Below are 23,659 nucleotides of genomic sequence, written 5' to 3'. Positions count from 1 at the left end.
TTGAAAGTTGGTGGCCTTCCATGCCAAAGCTCTATGCTAGACTTTGCTCTTGGCCTCCATCTAATACAGAACCCCCTTCTATAATTCATTTTTATATGTGATAGAAAAAAATAAAGATGGTTTACAACAATCTGTGCATATCTCCCCAAGGAACAAGTCCAAATGCTTGTGGAATAACATAATTGGCATATTACCTAATCTGCATGTCATTTTTTTAATGTCATAAAAAAGCAGAGTGTTTTTATAAGCTTATAATATTTTCAGGGGTCACCAACCCTTCCATATCAGAGGGAATGCATGCAAGTCCCTGTCACACTCCAGTCATTGGCTCGAGGAATATGAAGGTGGATTCCAAGGTACAGAAGAAGGATATAGAACTACATGGAGGTATACTGTGCAACCAACCTCCTCTTGGCTTTGATCAATCCCCGTTTTATTTTCATTATTATTTCAATACCAAAAACATGAATGATTTGGTCTTTTCCTTCTCGTAGACATTTCTGATGATGATTTGGAGGAAACAGTACTTGAAGACACCAGACCCCTAACAAGCAAGAAAGAACAAATACAAGCCAAATCAAAGCAGAAGACCAAGACTAGGACAGGTATGTGTTACAACTAAGGATATGTTCACAGTACTAGTATTACAGTCCGTTGCTCAGACGTTAATGGTAGTTGAGTGACTGATTTAGACGGAGCCCCCGTATATTGACTATAATGTGAAAACATGACATAAACTTTCTTCTGTCATCTTAGTTTACTTTTGTGATGGAATAAAAGTAATGGATTCCTGCATGCACAACTTTTTCTTGCGTTAGAAAAGCAAAAAACATAATGGAAGAAAGTTTCCATCATATTTTTTTTTACAAGATGGTGACTGCAGACAGACACCAGACAGACAGGGGGGCGCTGTCTGCATCTATTGTTTATTGTCCATTGCCCCATTTTTTTGGGTGCTGCTGAAACACACCATAAAAAAATACTTCATTTTAAAGTGAACAAAATTTCACTAAGGCTGAGTTCACACAGAGTTTTTTGGTCAGGAATTTGGTCAGGAAACATTTGCTTCAGGAAAATTCATGTGGCGTTTTTTGAAGCATTTTTTAGGCATTTCCATCTGAAAAAAATCAATGCAAGTGAATGGGAGGCGGAAAATTCGCCTAGCGTTTTTGCGCCTCCCATTGACTAGTATTGATTTCCTGAGGTGGAATCCACTCGAAGAATGGACATGTCGCTTCTTTTTTCCACTAGTGGAAAAACTGCGGAAAGACTGTTTTTTTTCCCCTAAAAAATCAAAGACAAAAGTTGAAAACAAATAGTAAAGTACAGACTGGAGGAGATTCTCATTGCATCTGTGGAGTAAATTGTAATAGATACATTTGGTGTAAGCACAAAAGATTTCTTAGCACATACATTAAACATAATCTATGAATGCAATGTGAACATACCCTAAGGAAAGCTGACAGGTCCTGTTTATGATGAAACTTTGTCAACTAGTCAGGTCTATAATGTATTAGCAATTATAATAGTACAACATGTTTATATTGTATAATAAATATGTGTACCCTACTCTCGGAGGTTTGGAGGTATGATCTGATAGCGCACTATGATGACATTTCAGCTTTTGCGATAGTAGCAATGTATTTTCCATACTATGAGGGTGGGATATCACTGTGGAAGATGGTTCAGTAGTTTGTATTGGTGCCGTTCCATGAATTAGAACAATGCAGCTGAGAATGAATCATTCCTATTTGACATATAGTTTGGTTATCAGAAGACCTTTGAACCAATGTTGAAAAACTGGCCATAAACACGAATGTATTTTGAGAAAAAAAAATAACGTTGCATGGAAAATCATTTATCAATCTGTTGCGATATACAAATTACCAAAGTGTAACTGTAGTTTAGCTGTAAACTGTAGCTTCCTGGGCACCCAACAGACTAAGAAATACTATGTAACATGAACAAAACTATGAACAACAATCTCTGCACGTTTTCTATGAAACTATGTCTATATATCATTATGGTTTTTTTTACTACTGTATGTCCAGGAAAACATGAACCCAAGGAACCCAAGAAAACATCACCCAAGGTGTTAAAAAGTCGCAGAGCATCAGCTTCCCTCACTCATGACTGTGAGAAGGAGAACACACCACAGAACAAAGGTTGGGTCACTTCATTAGAATATTGGTGCAAACTACAACACAAGAAATAATAATCTTTTGATAATTACATTTTCTACAGTGACAAATATCAGGGTTAAAAGAAACCAGTTCTGTTAAGATTTTAAGAGAGAGGTACATAGATGTTTATTCCCATCTCGCCATTTAAAGAAGCATATATGCTTGGCCTAGACAAGGGATGCCTCTGGCCACCATTCTGTAGGTCAACTATACAACTACAACAAATATTCCCTGACACGTTTTCACAAATTCCTAAAAAAAAATTTTTAATTCAAACTTTATTAATTTTTTCAAAGTACAGAGAACAACAACAGTACCATAGGCAAAATAAGAGAACAGCAGAGAAAATGAGCATAAGACCAAAGACCATGACCATCCATAGAATAACAGCTGTCCATGGTATACGAAAAACAGTCAGGACCAGGCCCAAGCGCAAAGATGCGCTTCAGCATAAAGAGGCCAGAAATAACATCAATATAAAATTTGAAAATAGAGAAAGGTAAAGGAGGGGGTTGAGGCAGACGGGAGGGTAGGAAGGAAAAGGTAAAAAAAAAAAAAAAAAAAAAAAGAGTGAGGGGGGAGGAGGGGGGGAGATGAGTGAAAAGAGCAAAATGAAATGAGTTGCAAACCAGAAAAAACTCCAATATGAAAACAAGTAAAGTCTGCGCAACCATCTGGAAAGAACATGGCAAACGGAGCTATCAACTCTCAGCAGAGGCCGACGCAGCATCCAGGGATTCAGAGCAACTCGGTGGAAGTTGCCAAGTCGCCGGTAACTGTAGCGCCTCTTCCTGCACCGGCATCCAAGAGGGAACAGTGATAGGAGGGATGTTCAGAGCTCCCCATAGGCGCTCCAAGTCCTGAGGCATACGGACCACCAATCTCTTGCCATTGTGAGGAACCGAAAAGCCGAAGGGAAATAACCAGGCATAGTTAAACCCCTTAGCTCGCAGGTAATCCAAAAGTGGCTTCAGCACCCGGCGCTTCTGAAGGGTAGAAGGTGCCAAGTCCTGATACAGCTTCAGCAAGTGTCCCTCATAGGATAAATCAGCTGCATCCCTGGCTGCACGAAGAAGATCCACAGTATGCATATGGGAAAAAAGGGCACACACCACGTCCCGTGGCGGGGCCTCTGCACTAGGTTTGGGGCGAGCAGCTCTCTGGATCCTCTCCAACTTCATTTTTGAAGCGACATCCACACTCACCAATGAGGAGAAGACACTGGCTGCAATAGAGGGAAGCTGTTCTTGCATGTAGGTTTCTGGGAGACCCCGTATACGCAGATTTCTGCGGCGGGAGCGATTATCCAAGTCCTCCAGCGCCAAATAAGTGTAGTTAAAGTGAGCGGCATGGGTATCTAAGCGTTCAGACACGGAGGAAGCCAAATGCTGCAATTCTCCCTGACAGGTCTCCAGCCTATCCACCCGGTGGGTCACATTAGCAAAGTCCTCGCGAAGAGCAGTGAGCTCTTTCAGCACAGGAGCCATAGCATTTGAGAGAGATTGAGACAAAGTCTTTTTTAAATACCCCTTAGAGATAGATGACGAGGAATTATCCTGCAAGGAGCCATCCCCGTCGGAGTCAAGTGGCACTGCACGCTGTCCGCTCAATTCCTCAGGTGCCAACTTCCCTGGAGAAGAAGAAGATCCCGAAGCCTGCTGTTTTTTAAGGAATTTTTGCATTCCCACTGACTGGAGTGGCCTGTCCTTTGGTTCAGGAGAGTCACCAGCCTTACCCCGGCCAATCTTGACCATGGTCACTCAGCTGACAGGTTGAGAGCCTCCTGTGCTGCTGCTGATGGTTTGGTATGCAGCTGAAGAAGCAAACAGGGTTCAGGGGCAGGAGGGAGGAAGTGAATGCCAACAATATGAATGATAATAGCAGCAAGCAGAGATGGAGCAGAGCTGAGTTATGTTGGAAGCATCAGTGAGATGGAAGAAGCAGAGTTGATTGTAGCAGGAGAGCCCTTAGATGATGGGTTCAGGTGGCAGAAACATGCAGGTGATGAAGTAGGGTGTTCAGTCCAGCAGGCAGACAGGAGCAGACAGCAGGCCAGGAGGATGGATGAGCTGGGGAGCTGCTGATGAGGAGAAGGTCCCTGAGGAACTGCAGGTGGATTGTAGAGCAGAGATGGGGTCTCAGCAGCAGGTAACAACTAGTCAAATTCCTAAAATTTTACCAGGATAAATTTATTTTTCAGGAGTAGGTTGATCTCTAACCATTGCCTCTAATTGTATCCTGGGTCCTGTTAGTAGCCAGTAGTCCAGGCAGCAGCAAGATGATCCAGGATTATTGGTTATGGGGGACCCAGCAGTGTTATTGAGAAGATGGGAATCAGAGAGGTACGATGAAGGTCAATGAGTGTACTTAGTCATGCCATGGTGAGTGGGAAGCCCACTTGGCTTGCCTGTGAACCTGTTCACCAGTGGACCATTCTGAGCCTGGCCCACATGCAGGAGTGCCTGTTTATGATGGATTTGGCAGATACAGTTTATTCGTCTGACAGATATCTCATATGGCAGCAAAATCCGTAGTAAACTTGAAAATAAAAATAATGATGTGGATGGTTAAGATTAGTTGGTTCTGTTTATTGCTCCAAAGACATGAACAACAGCTTAAAATGGCTACGCGTTTCGACACTGGGTGGAATTCTTCTTCAGGCCAAGCAGTAGGTGTCCAGCAATAGCCTTTGAATCTGGCTTACCTGTGGACACCTGTACCTCCTGCTTGGCCTGAAGAAGAAACCCACCCGATGTCGAACCGCATAGCCATTTTAAGCTGTTGTTCATGTCCTTGGAGCAATAAACAGAACCAATTCATCTTAACCATACACTTCGTTATTTTTATTTTCAAGTTTATTACGGATTTTGCTGCCATTAGCGCTCTATCATTTCCTGGTTTTTCTATATATCCTTTCCAATTTGCCTTACCAACCACTGTGTGGGACAGTGTCCGGGTAAGAGCTGCAATTGGCCTGGTGGGCTCCTGACTGGAGTCCACTATTTCCACCAGACGGGCGCCAAGTCACCATATTTATACTTCTCTCAGATATCTCATATGTTTCGCCAGGTTTAGAAAAAGACATGATATTGTGGTTCTCTCCCATTGGATTTTTTTATGCAGCTGTTGACATACAACCCCAAGACGTCATCCAAGAAATAACATCAGATAAGATGGTTGCCTTTAAGAATTCCAGTGATGAAGAGAATTCAATGAGTGTAGGGGATCGAACAGTTCCTCCTGCTCCCATCAAACAACGTCATAAAAAGAAGGCACAGAAGACAGGTATATGTCAGTATGTACACATATCCCCTTAAATGGTCACTAACTTTATAGACACTTTAAGCCTCATTTATTAAAGCATGTGATTCTGGACCAAAATATAATGTATTTTTTTTTCTGCCTGAAAAACTTCCTGTCACTGGGTATGTCCCTTCCTTCTAATTTTCTGTTCACTCCCTGTTACTAGGGAAGTTTCATCTTTAAAATCCAGCAGGTCTTTCTTCACAGTCTCTACGTGTTCCTGCAGTTTTCCTTGTTTGTACAAAGTATAGATAGGAGTCATGTCACTGCTCATAAGGAGTGTAAGGAGACTTGATGTAGTTCTATCTACTTATGACTACTTATGTTATTGCTGATACGACGCTAATCATACAAAGCAAGAAGTTTTCCTGATTGCGCTCAGATTTGTTTTTCTGTGTCAGGGATCTTTTAAACTGCATCATAATCTAGATGCAGTGTTCCTGGATCTCAAGTACACTAAAATGTAACTTTTATTTGTTTAATTAAAAAGTTTCAGTGATATCAAGTAAATAAAATACGTTCAAAAAAAGGCATATTTGGTGTGTCTATTCTGCCCACACTCACCCCAGCTTCACTCCTAATATAGCAGTGTAGGTGATTAAACTGAATCCCTTAAATCCCCGCCTACAGACATCAGATGTAGCAAATGTAGCATATATAGCACCACATACAAATGTCAACCACTCAATATTCGATTCACTTGTAGTGGCTAAGGAGGGGAAATGGCATTGCTATACTCCATTTAGAGCTAGTCTCGGGCAACTAGAACACTCAACTATTTTTCTTGTGAGTTACAGTCACCTAGAGACTAGAATACACATGCCACCAAAATCACTGTGGACCAGTATATAAGAAAGCGCCCAAAGTCATACATCCATCACTCCACTTAATTTGTTGTAGCTTGGAGAGGGGGGATGACATTGCTATACTTAAGTTTGGGCTAATCTCGGGCAGTTGGGACCTTTAGCTCTTTTACTTGTAAGCCACAGTCACCCACAGACTCATACACACATGCTAGATAGATCGCTATAATAAGCGTATAGAAAAGGCCTGACGCGTTTCAATTAACTCCAACATGGAGCTAAATCATCAGAGGCTCAATAGGAACGTGCTGTAAATACAGCGCTGTTTAAACGAGCTTCATACACGCTCGGTCGGTCATAGTTTTTGACCGCGCTGGGCGCTCACCAGAGCCGGGTATTTAAACCCCAAAAGCTCCGAACGGAGCTAGTCTCTAGGTGACTGTAACTCACAAGAAAAATAGTTGAGTGTTCTAGTTGCCCGAGACTAGCTCTAAATGGAGTATAGCAATGCCATTTCCCCTCCTTAGCCACTACAAGTGAATCGAATATTGAGTGGTTGACATTTGTATGTGGTGCTATATATGCTACATTTGCTACATCTGATGTCTGTAGGCGGGGATTTAAGGGATTCAGTTTAATCACCTACACTGCTATATTAGGAGTGAAGCTGGGGTGAGTGTGGGCAGAATAGACACACCAAATATGCCTTTTTTTGAACGTATTTTATTTACTTGATATCACTGAAACTTTTTAATTAAACAAATAAAAGTTACATTTTAGTGTACCTAAAATCCCACTTCTATCCCTTGTTACTATTTTTGGTCTGTACACATACCTATTTAAACAAATACTTGATTTTTGTTCCTGGATCTCCTATATTATGTTCACTTGGGCTTTTCTCAGCTATTTCTTTGCTATTTTACAGCTACTCCTGGCACAATTACATATAAAGGAACCAGTAGTATTAGTAATGGATAGGGGCAGACAGTACTGTATTTTTCACACACCCAACCTGAGACAGAAATGCAAAATGTGCTGCAGTCCTAATGGAGCTATTAGTATGTACAGGGCCATTTTAACACAATGGTGGGCCAAGTACAAAAGTTTCCTAAGTGCCCCCTCCCATCACCACCACTTAAACATGCCCGACCTGCACAAGTTGCCCTCTCAGCGGCTCTCAAATAGTATAATTCCCCTTAGATGTCCCTCAAACAGTATAATGTCCTTGCAGTGGTGTCACACATTAACCTGTTCCCCTCAATGAATTCTCAGACATTAACCTGTACCATCACAGTGACACCCCAGACATTATATTATAATGTCCTAATCAGAATGCCCTGACAGTATAATGTCTCCAGTTGCCCCCACAGTATAAAGTCCTTGTCCTGGTACGTCTACAGTTTAATGTCTCCCTAATGGATCTACAGTTTCATGTCCCCCTTTTGGATGCCCCCACAGTTTCATGTTCCCCACCAGTTGCCCCCACAGTTTCATCTCTTCTAGAAGAGACCCAAAGACTGGTACTAGAGCCCAGGAAAGGTATCACTTTTTGTTATGTTTAATCACCTTTCCTGGTGCTCTGGTATTTATACTCTGGGGTCTGAGGAGACACTGTACCAAGGAGTCCCCAGTTACCGTAGGGCCCAGTGCAAGTGCAACATTTGCCCTATAGTTAAAGGGGCCCTGATCATGTATGAAGGCTTATGTAACCAGAAAACAGATTTCCAAGCCAAACACTGAAAATATTTCAACTTCTGATGAAACCTCAGGTACCCTTTAATGCTACTATAAGACAGCTACTATAGGCAAGAGACCTAATATCTAGGGATCCATCCATCTGTAAATCCAGCCTACAATGTCCTATTTATTCTTCAGTGAAATCCAGAAGAAGACAGGATTCAAATGAAGGGGATACCAATGGAATAGAAGACAATGACTTTGATGAAGATTCAGATATCCTTAGTAGTGTTGTATATACAAGACCTATGTCTTCTATGAGCAAGGTAAGTTTAAAGGTAAACGCAATCACTCTATGGTCTGGTACAGTAGCGTAACCTTAAGTGGAGTTCCTTTTTCTTGTAAAACTAGGAAGAAGACTGCCAGATTGCTGCACCCCTTGAAATTGATGATCTGAAAGATTTTGCTTTGCGTCCAGCATCCTGTGGTATGACTTTTCAGTGTCGGATCACAAGGGACAAGAAAGGAGTAGACAGGGGACTCTACCCTACCTACTACCTTCATCTAGAGAGAGATGATGGGAAAAGAGTAAGTAAAGAAATAACTGTGTTTTTCCTATGGTCTTCTATTACTTCATTGAGCACCCAGTCATAGTTACATTACATACACTATTTATAAATATTTTAATAATTCATTTCTGCAAAACCCACTAATTTTTATGGGAATGATGGAACATCTGATGTGTACGGTCATTTCTTAACTCACCTTTGTCAGTAGATGTTAAGAAAAGAAGGATCTATAGCTGCCCAGTCATTGCCAAGGAGAATAAGCTGCCAGAGGTTTTCCTCTACATTCAATATACATGTGCATGTGTATTGGTATAAGGAGGAAGGGGTAGGGGTCAGCAGGAATAGCTTATAGGGGTTGGCCAGTTTCAGACCAATTTTGAGAGTCCAATGTTATTGTTTGTTTAATAAAAAGTTCTACAATTTTCCAATATACTTTCTGCATTAATTCCTCGAGGCTTTCTATATCTCTGCTTTCTGTGTTTCATTCTGCTTACTCCTAGGGAGAACAAATCAGACCATGGCCATGTGATAAGCAGTCCATGGTCATGTGATATATAGTTCATGGTCATGTGATGAGCTTATAGGTGCACAGTTCGTTATAGCCACAGCACAGTAATCAGACATCTGCCTGGTAATGAGCTGTGCACCTGTGTGTCCATCACATGACCATGGACTGTATATCACATGACCATAGACTAATTTTTATGTACTGGGAGCAAATAGAATGAGTGACAGTTAGCAGAGATCTTAAAAACCATGAGGCATTGATATAGAAAGTGTATTTGAATATTGAAGAACTTTTTATTGTACAAACAAATATCATTACCGTCTGACCCCTTCTCCGTCAGCCAACACACATGCACAATTTGACTTCTCTGGTAAGACTCCAATAGCTATAGGTACAATTGATCACCAGTGCAAAGTTCTGAGACCATAGATGTGTATGTGGTCACATTGGCATTTGTATAGCTTGTGGTTTATGATGTTTTCATATATTGCCCTTTATGCGGAGGTTAAGTTACTCTACTATAAAACAAGTAGTGCCCAGTGGAAATAAACTTGTAAGTTCAGTGAGTCTAGTTATTGCCAAAGCCTCCAAGTGTAAGTTGTGATACAATCCACACTCTGCATTCTAATGAAATGGCCCTCACAAAAGTCTGCAAAGATTCCCTTATGGCTAAATACCATGGTGACTTCTCTCTTCTCATTCTTCTGGATCTCTTGGCAGCATTTGACACTGTTGACACTGTTGACCATCAACTCCTCCTCACTATGCTCCGCAAAGTTGGCCTGATGGACACCATGTTCTCCTGGTTCTCCACTTATCTCTCAGACTGCAATTCCAGTGTATCATTTGCGAGCTCTGTTTCCTCCCCTCTTCCTCTTGCGTTTGTGGTGCTTCAGGGCTTGGTCCTAGGCCCCCTGCTCCTCTCTCAACACAGACCCCATTGGACAAACTATCACCAGATTCAGCTTCCAGTACCATCCTTATGCTGATGACACCCAATTATACACATCTTCCCATGACGTCACCCATGTACTAATACAGAACATCAGTGACTGTCTCTCTGCTGTTTCAAGTATCATGTCTTCGCTCTATCTGAAAATGAATCTCTCAAAGACTGAACTACTGCTTTTTCCACCATCTAATAGATCTGACCCTGATATCTCCATTACATTCTCCGGCCTTACTTTAATTTCTAGGTAGAATGCCCGCTGCCTTGGGGTTGCATTTGACTCAGACCTTTCCTTCAGCTCCCATATCCATCTCTACCTCAAAAACCATCTCCAGTATTTACTCTTTCCTTACCACAGATACATTAAAGACACTTATTGTCGCTCTGATTCACTCTCGCCTTGACTACTGTAACTCCTTACTAATCGGTCTTCCCCTCACTAAACTCTCCCCTCTACAATCTTTTCGGAAGGAAGCGGGCAAGATCATCTGTCAGTCTAGACACTACAGCAACACCTCTGGTCTGTACCAGTCGCTACATTGGCTGCCTATGCAATACAGAATACAATATAAACTTATCACCCTCCTCATGCTGCACCTCCCTACATTTTCTCCCTAATCTCTGTCTATCACCCAACCCGTATTCTCTGTTCACTCAATGACCTAAGCCTAACATCCTCTATTATCAGAACCTCCCACTCCCGTATCCAAGACTTTTCCCGAGTTGCACCACTTCTCTGGAATGCTCTACCCTGGACAATCAGATTAACTCACAATTTCTACAGCTTCATGTGCAAACTAAAGACACATCTTTTCAGACAGGCCTATCACATTTCCTAATGTAAACACTTCCGTAGTTAGAATCCCCAAAACAAACTCTTCTCTGTTCACGCTCTCACATTACCCACAGGATATGATGCCGTTTCAGAATAACTTTATATGTCCAGGCTCTATCTGCACGTTAAAGGACACGACTGGTGACGGCTCATAAAGTTTTATATATGTGTAATGAAAATCATCTCTTTCACAGATATGGCTGGACCACTGTATAAGAAATGCTACCTCTGATGCCGCCCCTGCTACCTCTTGTGTCACCCCCTCTACCCCATAGATTGTAAGCTCTTGCGAACAGGGCCCTCAGTCCCATTGTGTGAATTAACTATTTCTTTGTAATGTATTTTTCTTGTCTGTATTGGAACCCTACAAAGTATAAAGTACTGCAGAATATGTTGGCGCTCTACAAATAAAATGTATTATTATTATTTATTTTAAATAGCTTTTCCTTATGGCTGGAAGGAAGAGAAAGAAGAGCAAAACTTCCAATTATCTCATCTCAGTGGATCCCACAGACCTCTCACGAGGGGGTGAAAGTGTGATCGGAAAAGTCAGGTAATTGATAATATATCCACCTTCATTGGGTGAGTAGAGTTGGTTGGAGATTTTCTAGTATTTGATGCTGCTCACTACATGACTATAAGCAGTATATATGCCACATTTCTGTCCTATGGAGGTCACCACAGGAGAAGACCATGCTGCTATGGGGCCCTTGTTTATTCCCATTGCTTTTCCTTTTGGCTGGTGAAAACCTGTGGAAGATGCCAATCTCCAGAGAAAATGGATTGGTAGTAAGTAAAGGAAAGAGGAAGGTCAGGAAATCAATGAAAATACTCTCTGTGCGGAGTTGCAAATCCTGGAATCATATTTGGACTTTTGGGGTGTAAGCTCTGTCTCCTCTTTATGCCACAGATTACCACTGATAATTTGTATGAAATATGTCTGCAAATATCTTTTATATGATAGAAGCTACAGTATATTTATTAGTCACAAGCAGGATTGTAGTCTAGACCTAGTTATTGTTCTGTACATTGTATTTGGAAATAGTACGTTTGTTGTTGAACACATTACTAAAAGCTCATCCAGCTCCTAAAATGCAGGGAGACAGGTAGTTTTTCCTGCTTTTTATTATTTCAGGACTTGCTGAAAATACTACACATTCCAAAATGCAAACCACCAGTCTATGCAGCAATGAAATGCTGGGAGATTTCACCTATGGATTCTTCAATGTATGGTTATACACGGTCCAGTCATATTAATAAGGCCACTGCCTACTTTTGACGTCAACGTTAAATAACTAATCGCAGAAAGCACGTGTCATCAGCCATCTGGGTGTACTCATCATTGTGTAAGGCACGATGGATCAACACAAGTATGCATCTATCCTTGCAGACCGTGTTCACCCCTACATGCGAATTGTTTTTCCTCAGCATTATGGCATCCACCAGCAGGACAATGCGACGTGTCATAAAGCTCGCAGTGTACGTGTGTGGTTCGAGGAGCACCAGGATGAGTTTACCGTACTCCCTTGGCTAGCAAATTCGCTGGACTTGAACCCAATCAAGAATCTGTGGAACCACCTCGATCGTGTTATTTGCGCCACGGATACTCAACCGCGTAACCTAGCGCAGCTGGCCACGGCACTGGAGTCGACATGGCTCAACATCCCAGTGAACATCATCACAACATCCCCTCTCTTCCTTCTCGTCTCGCAGCGGTCCGCTCTGCAAAAGATGGTTATTCTGGATTTTGACAGATGGTCACATTAATGTGACTGGACTGTATAGTTCCTGGATTGTTCTACTTATTGCAATGCAATAAGCACGCCCCCAAATCTAAAAAAAAGTTGGAGTGCTGTGTAAAATATAAAGATAACAAGAATGCAATGATTTAGAATCTCATATAACCATATAATATTTCATTCTCAATACAACACATATCAGAATTTGAAAATTAGACATTGTTCCATTTCATTTGAAAAAAAAAAAAAAAAATTTAGAAATTGATAGCAGTAAAACATCTCATAAAAGTTGGGACAGGGTTATCAAAAGGCTAAAAAAGTAGGTGGTACTAATGAAAATGAACTGGCTCAATTTTCAATACAGTCACATGATAGTATGCAAAAATAGCATGTTAGAGAGACAGTCTCTCAGAAACAAAGATGGTCAGAGGTTCAACAATTTGTTAAAAACTGTGTCTAAAAATTATAAACAATAAACAATTTCAGGAAAATATTCTTTGTACCGTATTAGCCAGTGGATATGAATTATAAAGATTGAGAGTCTTCAGTAGTTGATACCTTTTTAATGGCTAACAAAAAAGATGACAGATTACAAACTTTCGAGAATACTAGGTCTCTTCATCAGGCATGGTATGACACAATTTCTGAAGGCATGCATACTTATACACAAAAAGAGGCACAGGAATGAAGTGTTTGGTGCGGCAAGTGATGAAATGTAGAATGCACACAAATAAATAGATAAGTTAAAAAACAAATTATCAGTCCAAAGGATGACCCAGATGGGCCTCCAACTCACTCCGGAATGAAACACGGACACTATTTGAACCAGTGGCGTAACTAGGAATGGCGGGGCCCCGTGGCGAACTTTTGACATGCTCCCCCCCCCAAACCGACGCCGAAGACCTCGACCGACCCCCTCCTCCGCACTCTATTATGTCCCTTAGTAAGTCCTGCACACAGTATTTTGTCCATTAGTGGCCCCTGCACACAGTATTATCCCCAATAGTGTCCCCTGCACACAGTATTATCCCCCATAGTGGCCCCTGCACACAGTATTATCCCCCATAGTGTCCCCTGCACACAGTATTATCCCCCATAGTGGCCCCTGCACACACAGTATTATGCCCCATAGTGGCCCCTGCACACAGTATTATCCCCCATAGTGGCCCCTGCACACAGTATTATCCCCCATAGTGGCCCCTGCACACAGTATTATCAGTATTATCAGTTATCAGTATTATCAGTATTATCAGTATTTCAGTCCAATAGTGTCCCCTGCACACAGTATTATGTCCCACAGTGGACAACCCATAAACAATTATTATACTCTGGGGTCTTTTCAGACCCCAGAGTATAATAATCGGAGACCCGGGGGAATAAAAACATAAAAAAAATCAGAAACAGTTGCTTACCTGTTCCTCGGCTCCTAGCCTGTCAGCCGCTGCTCTTGTCCTGCTTTAATGACGTCGGACGTCACATGACCCAGGAAGCAGGCCTGGGTCATGTGAAGTCAGAGATGTCAGACACGAATGACGGAGGCCTGGCAGGATCGTGGAGAGGTAAGTAACACTGTTTGTTATGTTCCCTTACCTCTCCCGGTCCGCCGATCATTATACCAGGATCGGCAAGTGAATAGGGCCCGTAACGGCCTATTGAAAAAAAAACAAAACGCAGCGGTAGCGGCTGTCACCGGGCCCCCTAATGGCCCGGGCCCTGTGGCAGCCGCCTCCGCTGCCTCTATGGTAGTTGCGCCACTGCTTTGAACTTCATACAGATACTCCCTGTACAGCATCTCACACAGGCTATGCATCAGTATCATAGTTTATTTAAGAAACTACCAAGTTTATTTTTATATACTGTAGAAAGACTGGCTAAGGTGACATCTAGGTACAGAGTCAGGCCATCTGTATCCTTCCTCTTTAGGCCCTAACTTCTCAAACACACTGCAGGGGCCCCATTCACCATTCATCTTGCAGCTTCTTGCGCAGTGTCGTAACTAAAGTCCTCAGGGCCCTGGTGTGAAATTTATTTATTTATTTATTTATTTTAATGTAGATTGTGAGCCCCATATAGGAAATCACAATGTACATTTTTTTTCCTATCAGTATGTCTTTTTATAGAATGGGAGGAAATCCACGTAAACACTGGGAGAACATACAGACTCCATGCAGATGTTGTTCCTGGTGGGATTCGAACCCAGCACTCCAGCACTCAAGGCTGCCCAGATGCAAAATTTGACAGGGGCTCTCTGCCCCATCCCTACAGCATATCCTTGATAGAGGTGGTTATAGATGCTGCAGCAGTATCTCATAGATTGGAATGGGCACAGTTGCTGTATCCACAACTGCTGTTATTAAGAAGATGTAAAATGTACAGTGCTCAGGATGTAGACCAGTGTTTCTCACCCTCTTCAAGCCAAGGACCTCTCCATTAAAAAAGTTCCAAACAAGTACCACTAATTGACACTATGGTGTCCATCATGTGACAGATTCTGCTCCCAATATCAGGTTGCATATATGTGGTACCTCTGATTCTATGGGAGGAACCTCTGGCAACTTTCAGCTTCTTACCAGCTTTTCACTCATGAAGTCAAAAGCTATCTATCTATTCAGCACAGACTACCCACTGCTTTAGTGGTAGCCACTGTGCCTCAGTTTTGAAGGTGGAGGAGCCTCAGAACCTGAGCATTTCCTAAATCTGGTTCGCAGCCATGGAGTGTACCCCCTGAGACTCAATGGCATACCTCCTGGGCTACTTGTACCACAGGTTGAGAACCACTGATATAGACAATTCTGGTAGTTGTACACTCAACCCAGCCTCTGTCTCCCATGTATACAGTAGTCAATACAAAACCAGTAGCCGAGATTGCCACTCATCTCTGCTGTCTGGAGAGTTCAGCGCAGTGACCTCTACTTGTAGCAGAAATGAGGAGACAGTAGTCGTGTTATTAGTCCTTACCTGACTGCTGTCAAGATGCTGTGGATCCCTGGCCATCTCCAGTTGGCCTTGGTCAATGTACCCTGCCAAGCTCACTGTGTCCACAATCATTACTTCCCTGTTTTTGTTACTGCCTGAGGTCTGCTGCTGTTTCAGCACATATCCTTGACTCACAGAAATAAAAAGATCACAAATTCAACATGAGCCAACAGTGCGGTGCTGCTGCAAAAAAGGCTAATAAAATTCTGGGATGTATTAAGACAAGCATTGAATCTAGATCAAGAGAGGTCATTTTTCCGCTGTACTCTTCCCTGGTCAGACCACACCTGGAATACTGTGTACAGTTCTGGGCGCCTCAATTCAAGAAAGACATCGATATATTGGAGCAAGTCCAGAGAAGAGCAACCAAAATGGTGGAAGGTCTGCAAACCATGTGCTATGAGGAGCGGCTAAAAGAACTGGGATTGTTTAGTTTGCAGAAGAGAAGGCTGAGGGGAGATTTAATAGCAGTCTACAAATATCTGAAAGGTAGTTACAGTGCAGAGGGATCTACCCTATTCTCATTAGCACAAGGAAGTACAAGAAGCAATGGGATGAAACTAAAGGGAAAGAGATACAGATTAGACATTAGGAAAAACTTTCTGACAGTGAGGGTAGTGAGAGAGTGGAATAGGCTGCCACGGGAGGTGGTGGGCGCTCCATCAATGGAAATCTTCAAGCGGAATCTGGATAAACATATAGCTGGGATGATTTAGGAAAACCTGCACTCGCAGGGGGTTGGACCCGATGGCCCTTGAGGTCCCTTCCAACTCTACCATAAGAAGATAAGATAAAAGGGCCCTAGCTCAATGCAAGTGCCAGGCATCAGGCCACTGACAGGACCCCAGGACAGAAAAAGAAGCAAGGACTACGCTGCACACTATTACTGAAAAATAAATTTATGTTGGTGACATTTTAGAAATTTGCGAAAGAGTATCAGGTAATATTTGCACGTAGCTGTATAGTGGGCCCTAGGCACCTTAGTCCAACACTGATCTACAGTACATAATATCCTCAAAAGATTCAGAGAATCTGGTTATATCCATGTGCACAAATGACTGACAATCAATTTTGGATGTTCATGATCCATGAGCCTTCAGACAGCAATGTATTAAAACATGAATGAACTGGTAATGCAGATCAATGCATAGGCTCAGGAATACTTCCAGAAATTATTATGTGTGAACACAGTTTGCTGTGCAATCCACAAATGCAAGTAAGAGCTGTATTGTGCAAAGAGGAACCCATATACTGTATCAACTCAGCCAGATTTGTCCAAGGGAAAAATGGAAAACTGTGGTAAGATGAATAAACATTCTACATTTTTTATAGAAATCATGGACATCGTGCCCTGCAGACTCGAGGAGAGGGACCATCCAACGTATTATCAGCTCATAGTTCAAAAAGCCTGAATGGCAAGGAGAGCTTGATGGGCAAGTCTTGAAATAAACTATGAATATATATAGAGGTTTTGGAACAACATATTGTCCCATTCAGCCAATGTCTTTTTCAAGGAAGGTCTTGCATATTTCAATAAGACAGCAGAAAAGCACATAAATCATCCATCACAATAGCATGCCCTCGCAGAAGAAGAGTACGGTGGTATCCTGTGATACCTCCATGCCAAATCTTTCACAAACATAAAATATTTAGCAAATTATGAAATTAAAAACTCAAAGACGACCCAGGACTAATGTGCAGTTAGAATCCTACATCAGACAAGAATGAGACAACATTCATCTCCCAAAACTTCAGCAATTGGTCTTTTCACTTTCCAGATGTTTACAGATTGTTGTAGAAAGAGGGGACGCTACACAATGGTAGACATGGTCATGTCCCATCCTTTTCAGATGTGTTGCTATCTCTTTCTCAATCAGTACATTTTTTCAAATGAAATAGAAAAATGTCTTCCAACTTCTGATATGTGTTCTACGTTCTACTGTGAATAAAATATGGTTATCATATATGAAAATCAATGCTTTCTTGTTTTCTTTACATTGTACACAGAATCCCAACTTTTTTTGTAATTAGGATTGTAGAATCTTCGAATCTAGATCCAAAATTTCTATTTCTCATAGGTCAAATATGCTTGGAACCAAGTTCACAGTATTTGACAGTGGGGTGAATCCTGACAAGCAGCCCTTTGTTCAAGAGAGGGAATCCCTCCGGCAGGAATTGGTGTCTGTATCCTATGTAAGTGATAAGAACAAGAACATTTTATTTGAAAAAGAGAACTAGATAAGTGAGTCAGTCCTCCTAATTTCCATAATTTGTCAACCCACAATATGTACATCTAGTTGGTGCTTTACATATTCATTTATTATCTAATTATATCAATAGCTTTAAGAAAGAAAAAAAGAGACGGTGAGAGACATGAAACAAATGTCAGAAAAAGCAGTAGCCTTTATAATAAACTAGAAAAACACTTTTAAAATATTTAAAGGGAGTCTATCATTGCCATTTTGCATTTTTAAATAAGCCTATCTTAATGTAGCCTTTAGAAAGGCTATTCTATGCATACCTCTCCTTTTCTGATCCTTGCAGCCATTTTCCAGAAAAAAACACTTTTATTTGTATGCTAATTAGTCTTCAGGGAGCAAAAGGCACGTTCCCCTGTGCTCTGAGCACCACCGTGTCATCAACCTGGATGTTTGTTCACCGCCCCCTTCTTGCTTGAAGTTCCCTCCTGCTACTCCTCTTCACTGCTTCCATGGGCAGTTAGCCCTGTTGGCGCAATAAAATCTTGCGCATGCGATGTACGTGCTGACAGGTCTAGGAAGCAATGAAGAAGAGTAGCAAGAGGGAACTTCAAGCAAGAAGGGGGCGGTGAACAAACATCCAGGTTGATGACATGGTGGTGTTCGCCCCCTGTGCAGCCTGAAGACTAATTAGCATATGAATAAAAGCATTTTTTTCCTGGAAAACGGCTGCAAGGATCAGAAAAGGAGAGCTTCTGCAGGTTCTGTATTGCATTTGATAACCAAAACTGTCTCAGTACTCTATCACCCTCATGTCTGTCTGTCTTTCTGTCTTTGTGAGATCAAACATGACAGTCAGAAAAGCAAGGCGGCAGTCATGAATGAATGATCGTTCATGTGCCTACCTGAAGATAGTCATATATTAATTGTCTGTCTGTAGGGATGCAGGGGGACCATCCTTCATTTATGTCTACTACCCTGCTTCTCTGTCATGTCTGATCTCAAATAGACAGACCAGAGCAGAATCATGCATATGGTGTGAAAAGGAGAGGCGGGCTGCGGACATCATTCACACAAGAGCGGCGACTTAAAATCTGGAGGGTATCATAACTGAAGGGAGAGAAAAAGAGGCTGGCAGTGCCTGATCACTGATACAGGAATGGCTGTGGGACTGTGAAGCGGCCTCTCCTGGGGGTAACAGACACTTGAGGGTACAGAGGGAGGCAGGTAGATCACAGCCTGCAAACTGGAGGCGGCAGCACCACCCACTTAGGGACTCTACATTCTGACTGCCAACAGCAGTGAAGGAAAGAGGAGAGAGCATCCCAAATGCATACCTACCAACTTTTGAAGAACCGAAAGAGGGACAAAATTAGCACGCCGCAGCAAATTTAGCCCCACCCACTTTTGTTTTGACTCCTCCCATTCTCATTATTTTTTCATGTGCCCGCACACAGTATAATCCTCCTATAGTCACCCATAAATTATATGTCCCCCCTCTATCTCTCCCCAAGTTTCATATACACCCTTCATCTGCCCCCAGTTTCATGTCCCCCTCCATCTCTGCCCCCAGTTTCATGTCCCCTCCATCTCTGCCCACAGATTCATGTCCCCCATCTCTGCTCCCAGTTTCATGTCCCTCCATCTCTGTCCCCAGATTCATGTCCCCTCCATCTCTGCCCCCAGATTCATGTCCCTATATCTCTGCCCCCAGATTCATGTCCTCTCCATCTCTGCCCCCATATTCATGTCCCTCCATCTCTGCCCCCAGATTCATGTCCCCTCCATCTCTTCCCCCAGATTCATGTCCCCACATCTCTGCCCCCAGATTCATGTCCTCTCCATCTCTGCCCCCAGTTTCATGTCCTCTCCATCTCTGTCCCCAGTTTCATGTCCCCTCCATCTCTGCCCCCAAATTCATGTCCCCATCACTTCCCCCAGTTTCATGTCCCTCCATTTCTGTCCCCAGATTCATATCCCCCATCTCTGCCCCCAGATTCATGTCCCCTCCATCTCTGCCCCCAGATTCATGTCCCTCCATCTCTGCCCCCAGATTCATGTCCTCTCCATCTCTGCCCCAGTGTCATGTCCCCCCATCTCTGCCCCCAGATTCATGTCCTCTCCATCTCTGCCCCCAGATTCATGTCCCCACATCTCTGCCCCCAGTGTCATGCTGTCCTCTCCTTCATCTGCCCCCAGTTTCACGTTCCACCTCAGTGTACACATTACACTTACCTTCTCCTCGCTCCCCCGCCGCTCTCTCCACGCCTCTCTCTCTCGCACACAGTTGTAGTCGCAATGTGACGTCATCACATCGCATCTACACAGCCAGTAGCCGGCGTGCAGCAGCGAAGCAAGGAGCTGAGCTGTGACAGCTCCTTGCTTTAGCCGCGTATGTGTTCAACTCAGATCTGCATCCTCTGGACGCAGATCTGAGTTGAAATCGGGATGTACCTCCCTCCAACCGGGACCATGGGACACGTCACCGAAATCGTGAATGTCCCGCGGAATTCGGGAGGGTTGGGAGGTATGCAAATGTAGCCCCACTGTGGGACTTCATCATCTTTTCATATGGTAGATACAGGCCTGATAAGTAAGTGTATGATGAGGAAGTCTCACAGTTGATCTACACATGGGATTCTCTCTGCTCTTTCCTTCACTGATGGTGGCAAAATTATTTTTGTTAAACTACACCCCTAACTCCATCCATATCTCCTATGACTCCATTCAGTATGTTATGCCCCCATGTCATAAAGTGCTCCCTGAGTGGCTCCACATAGTAAAATGCAGACTCACACAATATAAGGCTCCCCTAGTGCTCCGGCACAGTATAATGCCTGCTACATCTCTCTGCAGGTGCTTTGCTGGTCTTTGCATACTGAGATATGATCTTGGAACCAGTAGACTTCAGTAATTATAGGAACATGATATGATCTCTTCTATTAATACCTACAATATTAACTGGTTATTAACATAATTGTCAGCACTGTTAAATCAACCTTGAAGTGCTCTTTACCCTGTGTCCATTACAGATTATGCTTTAATATCAAAGGTTGAAAATAAGAATGGAAAAAAACCTGTTGAAATGTGCTGAACACACATCAAACTGGTGAAATATTACATTTTTACACCATTGAGAGTCAGCGTTTAATCTTTTGCTCTTATCTTTCAAATAGGAAACCAATGTCTTGGGATTCAGAGGACCCCGGAAAATGTCTGTTGTTATTCCTGGGATGAACCAGGACTGTGAGAGAGTATGCATAAGGCCACGCAATGTAAGTCACATAAGAGATCACTATTGGAGTTGTATTATAGCCCTGCTACACGTATGTAACTAGACATTATAACTTGTGATATAGATTGACACAGCGTAAGGTCATCTTTAATGAACTTACAGTTTACCCAAATTTGACATTGGCAACATGGCAATGAGACATGTCTTGAGTTAGATCACTTTCCATAACTTCAATAGATTTTAATGGTGAGGAATATGCTTGTGTGGCCATCCTACAAGTCGTAAACTGGGTAGGGACTACAGATGTGTTTGCCTAGAGAGAGTTTGAAAATGGATGGCTTGTAGCCTTGAGAGCATTCTACACTAAGTTATAAGCCATTTTGACTTGTGCAGAGTATACTATATATTATATACTTTTATGTTCTCACTTCTCTGTGTGAAGGAACATGAGACCCTCCTAGCTCGGTTTCAGAATGGAAATATGGAGAATATTTCAGTTCTCCACAATAAAGCCCCATCATGGAATGAGGAGACTCAGTCCTATGTTCTGAACTTTCATGGACGTGTTACCCAGGCATCTGTGAAGAACTTCCAGATAATAAATGCTGATGACCGTAAGTTCATACTTAGAATAGTTAAACATTGGATACAATCTTGATTCTAAATGACCTCTCATGTTAAAAGCAAGACCTTAAAGAGGTTATCAATGTTCCAAAAATTATCTGCAAATACATCCACAGCATCACCAAATACTCACTCTTCCCTTGTGCAGACCTTGGACCTTGCTTGGCTTTATTTTACTTGCTGCTTCTTTTATCACTGTTATTTAGTGATATGTGGACTAACTACATTTCCCATGATTCATCTGCCTGCTCTCACTCTCTGAGTTTGCTGCTCGCAGGTGGGCGGGGGGGAGGAAGTAAGTTTGTAAACAAATATCACAGCATCATGTGACCTCAGATGTGGGAGTGATTAATTTCCTGCAATTTTATTGTAGGGGGAGAGTGGAGAAGGGAGGGGTACACAGAGGGTGAGGGTAGGCAGATGAATCATGGGACATGTCGTTTGTGCAGTGATTCACCGCATCTAATTAACAGTGATACAAGGAACAACAAGTAAAATAAAGCCAAGCAAAGGCTGCACAAAGAGTGAGGATTTAGCACTGCATTGGATGTATTTTGCATATAATTTTTGGAAGCTGGATAACCCCTTTAAAGGCTGCATCTGAAAAATGAGCCTTTTATAACGCATGTCTTTTCTGATACAGCTGAGCACATTGTCATGCAGTTTGGCCGTGTCGCAGAGGATGTTTTCACCATGGACTTCAGTTATCCACTGTGCGCCCTACAAGCGTTTTCCATCTGCCTGTCCAGCTTTGACAGCAAACTTGCCTGCGAGTAGAGCCTAGCCCAAACAAGAAGCTAAGCTGTTGATGCACATGGAAGTTAAAGAGAACCTGTCAGTTCACCTGACATACATTTTACTAAGTACTTATATACCCCATAAATTAAAAAAAATTTCTGGGGCATATCTGCATTGTGCAATTTCTGTTATTTCTTGAGGAATTTTATGAATTAAAGTGAGTCAATACATAGTATGGCATTGTCCACTTTTTGCTATGGCTATGTGGGACACACCCAATTAACAACTCAGATGTCTATGTATTTATCCAAGATGTATAACAGAGGAATGGCACTACACAGAGTCATAGGATAAGATGTTCCAAAATTGTTATTTTATGCAGAATGCCAATATTTTCTAATACAGACATATAAGAAGAGTGAACAAGAAGACTTCTAGTTTTCCCTTTTTTTTTTTTCTAAAAGGTTGTTTCTGACCCCTGCCATGATCTCACATGCTCAGAATCTTTCTAATAAACCTTGTAATATACTTATCTCTGTCCAGCTCTGTTCAAACTATGCTGATCACAGGGGTCCCCAAACAATTCTTTTTTTTATCATCACTGTGCAATGAATAAAAGTCATGCGTAGATACTACAACACATCTCGAATGGTACTACAATCATGTGACATTAAACTTGTGAATTGGAACATCATCATTCCAGCGATATGCCAGCAGCATGTGCCTATGACCAGCAGTTTGGGAATGCCATAGGCTTTTTATGGTAAATATATTATGAAATATTTTTAAGATTGTGAGTGTGTAAAAATATTTTCAAGGTTGAAAACATCCTTTAAAGAGGACATTTCTTTACCTCCACCAACTCCAGCACGTTCCATCCATCAATAGAACTATCTCCAGGCACAGTTTTCTCTCTATCCCCCACTGTTCCAAGTAGGAAGTGCTGTTAGTTTTGGTGTCTGATTTGTTAATTAGATTCAAATCAAATCAAAAAGGCTTTATTGGCACATCCAAGTATACATTTGGCATTGCCAAAGCAAAGAGAGTGGTTGGTATGGCGGGGGAAGGGGGGTGTTGTGAGGGTGGGGTTGGCGGGAGGGAGGGGATGGGGCGGACGTGGAGTGGATGGATGGATGGGAGGGTGGGTGGTTTGGGGTACAGTAGATTTCTCTTGTCAAGTGAGTAGTCTCAGGGAGGACCGGGCAAGGAGCAAGATTCTGAATACTACCCATGCAGAGGAGAAGCAAGGCGCTCCAAATCACTCCTCATTTTCTGCTTTGGCCCAAGACCACCCACTTGACAGTAGAGAGCCTAATTATATC

General features: G+C 42.3%; 1 protein-coding gene across 1 annotated transcript in view; it reads left to right on the top strand.

Moving 5' to 3' along the window:
• Positions 1-22,755, top strand: part of LOC142210788 (tubby protein homolog) — a 34,173-nt gene extending 11,418 nt beyond the window's left edge. Inside the window, exons 5-15 of the mRNA XM_075280210.1 lie at positions 265-387; positions 495-605; positions 2,052-2,165; positions 5,307-5,468; positions 8,165-8,292; positions 8,378-8,554; positions 11,268-11,380; positions 17,621-17,735; positions 20,917-21,015; positions 21,418-21,589; positions 22,243-22,755. Coding sequence (XP_075136311.1) covers positions 265-387; positions 495-605; positions 2,052-2,165; positions 5,307-5,468; positions 8,165-8,292; positions 8,378-8,554; positions 11,268-11,380; positions 17,621-17,735; positions 20,917-21,015; positions 21,418-21,589; positions 22,243-22,376 — 1,448 coding nt within the window. The 3' untranslated portion in view covers positions 22,377-22,755. The remainder of the gene's footprint in view (positions 1-264; positions 388-494; positions 606-2,051; positions 2,166-5,306; positions 5,469-8,164; positions 8,293-8,377; positions 8,555-11,267; positions 11,381-17,620; positions 17,736-20,916; positions 21,016-21,417; positions 21,590-22,242) is intronic.
• Positions 22,756-23,659: the final 904 nt, after the last annotated feature.

Source organism: Leptodactylus fuscus, chromosome 6 (genome assembly GCF_031893055.1).
Source record: "Leptodactylus fuscus isolate aLepFus1 chromosome 6, aLepFus1.hap2, whole genome shotgun sequence".
Lineage (NCBI taxonomy): Eukaryota > Metazoa > Chordata > Amphibia > Anura > Leptodactylidae > Leptodactylus > Leptodactylus fuscus.
The sequence above is the reverse complement of the archived record's forward strand: the minus strand, read 5'-3'. Positions and strand labels throughout refer to the sequence as shown.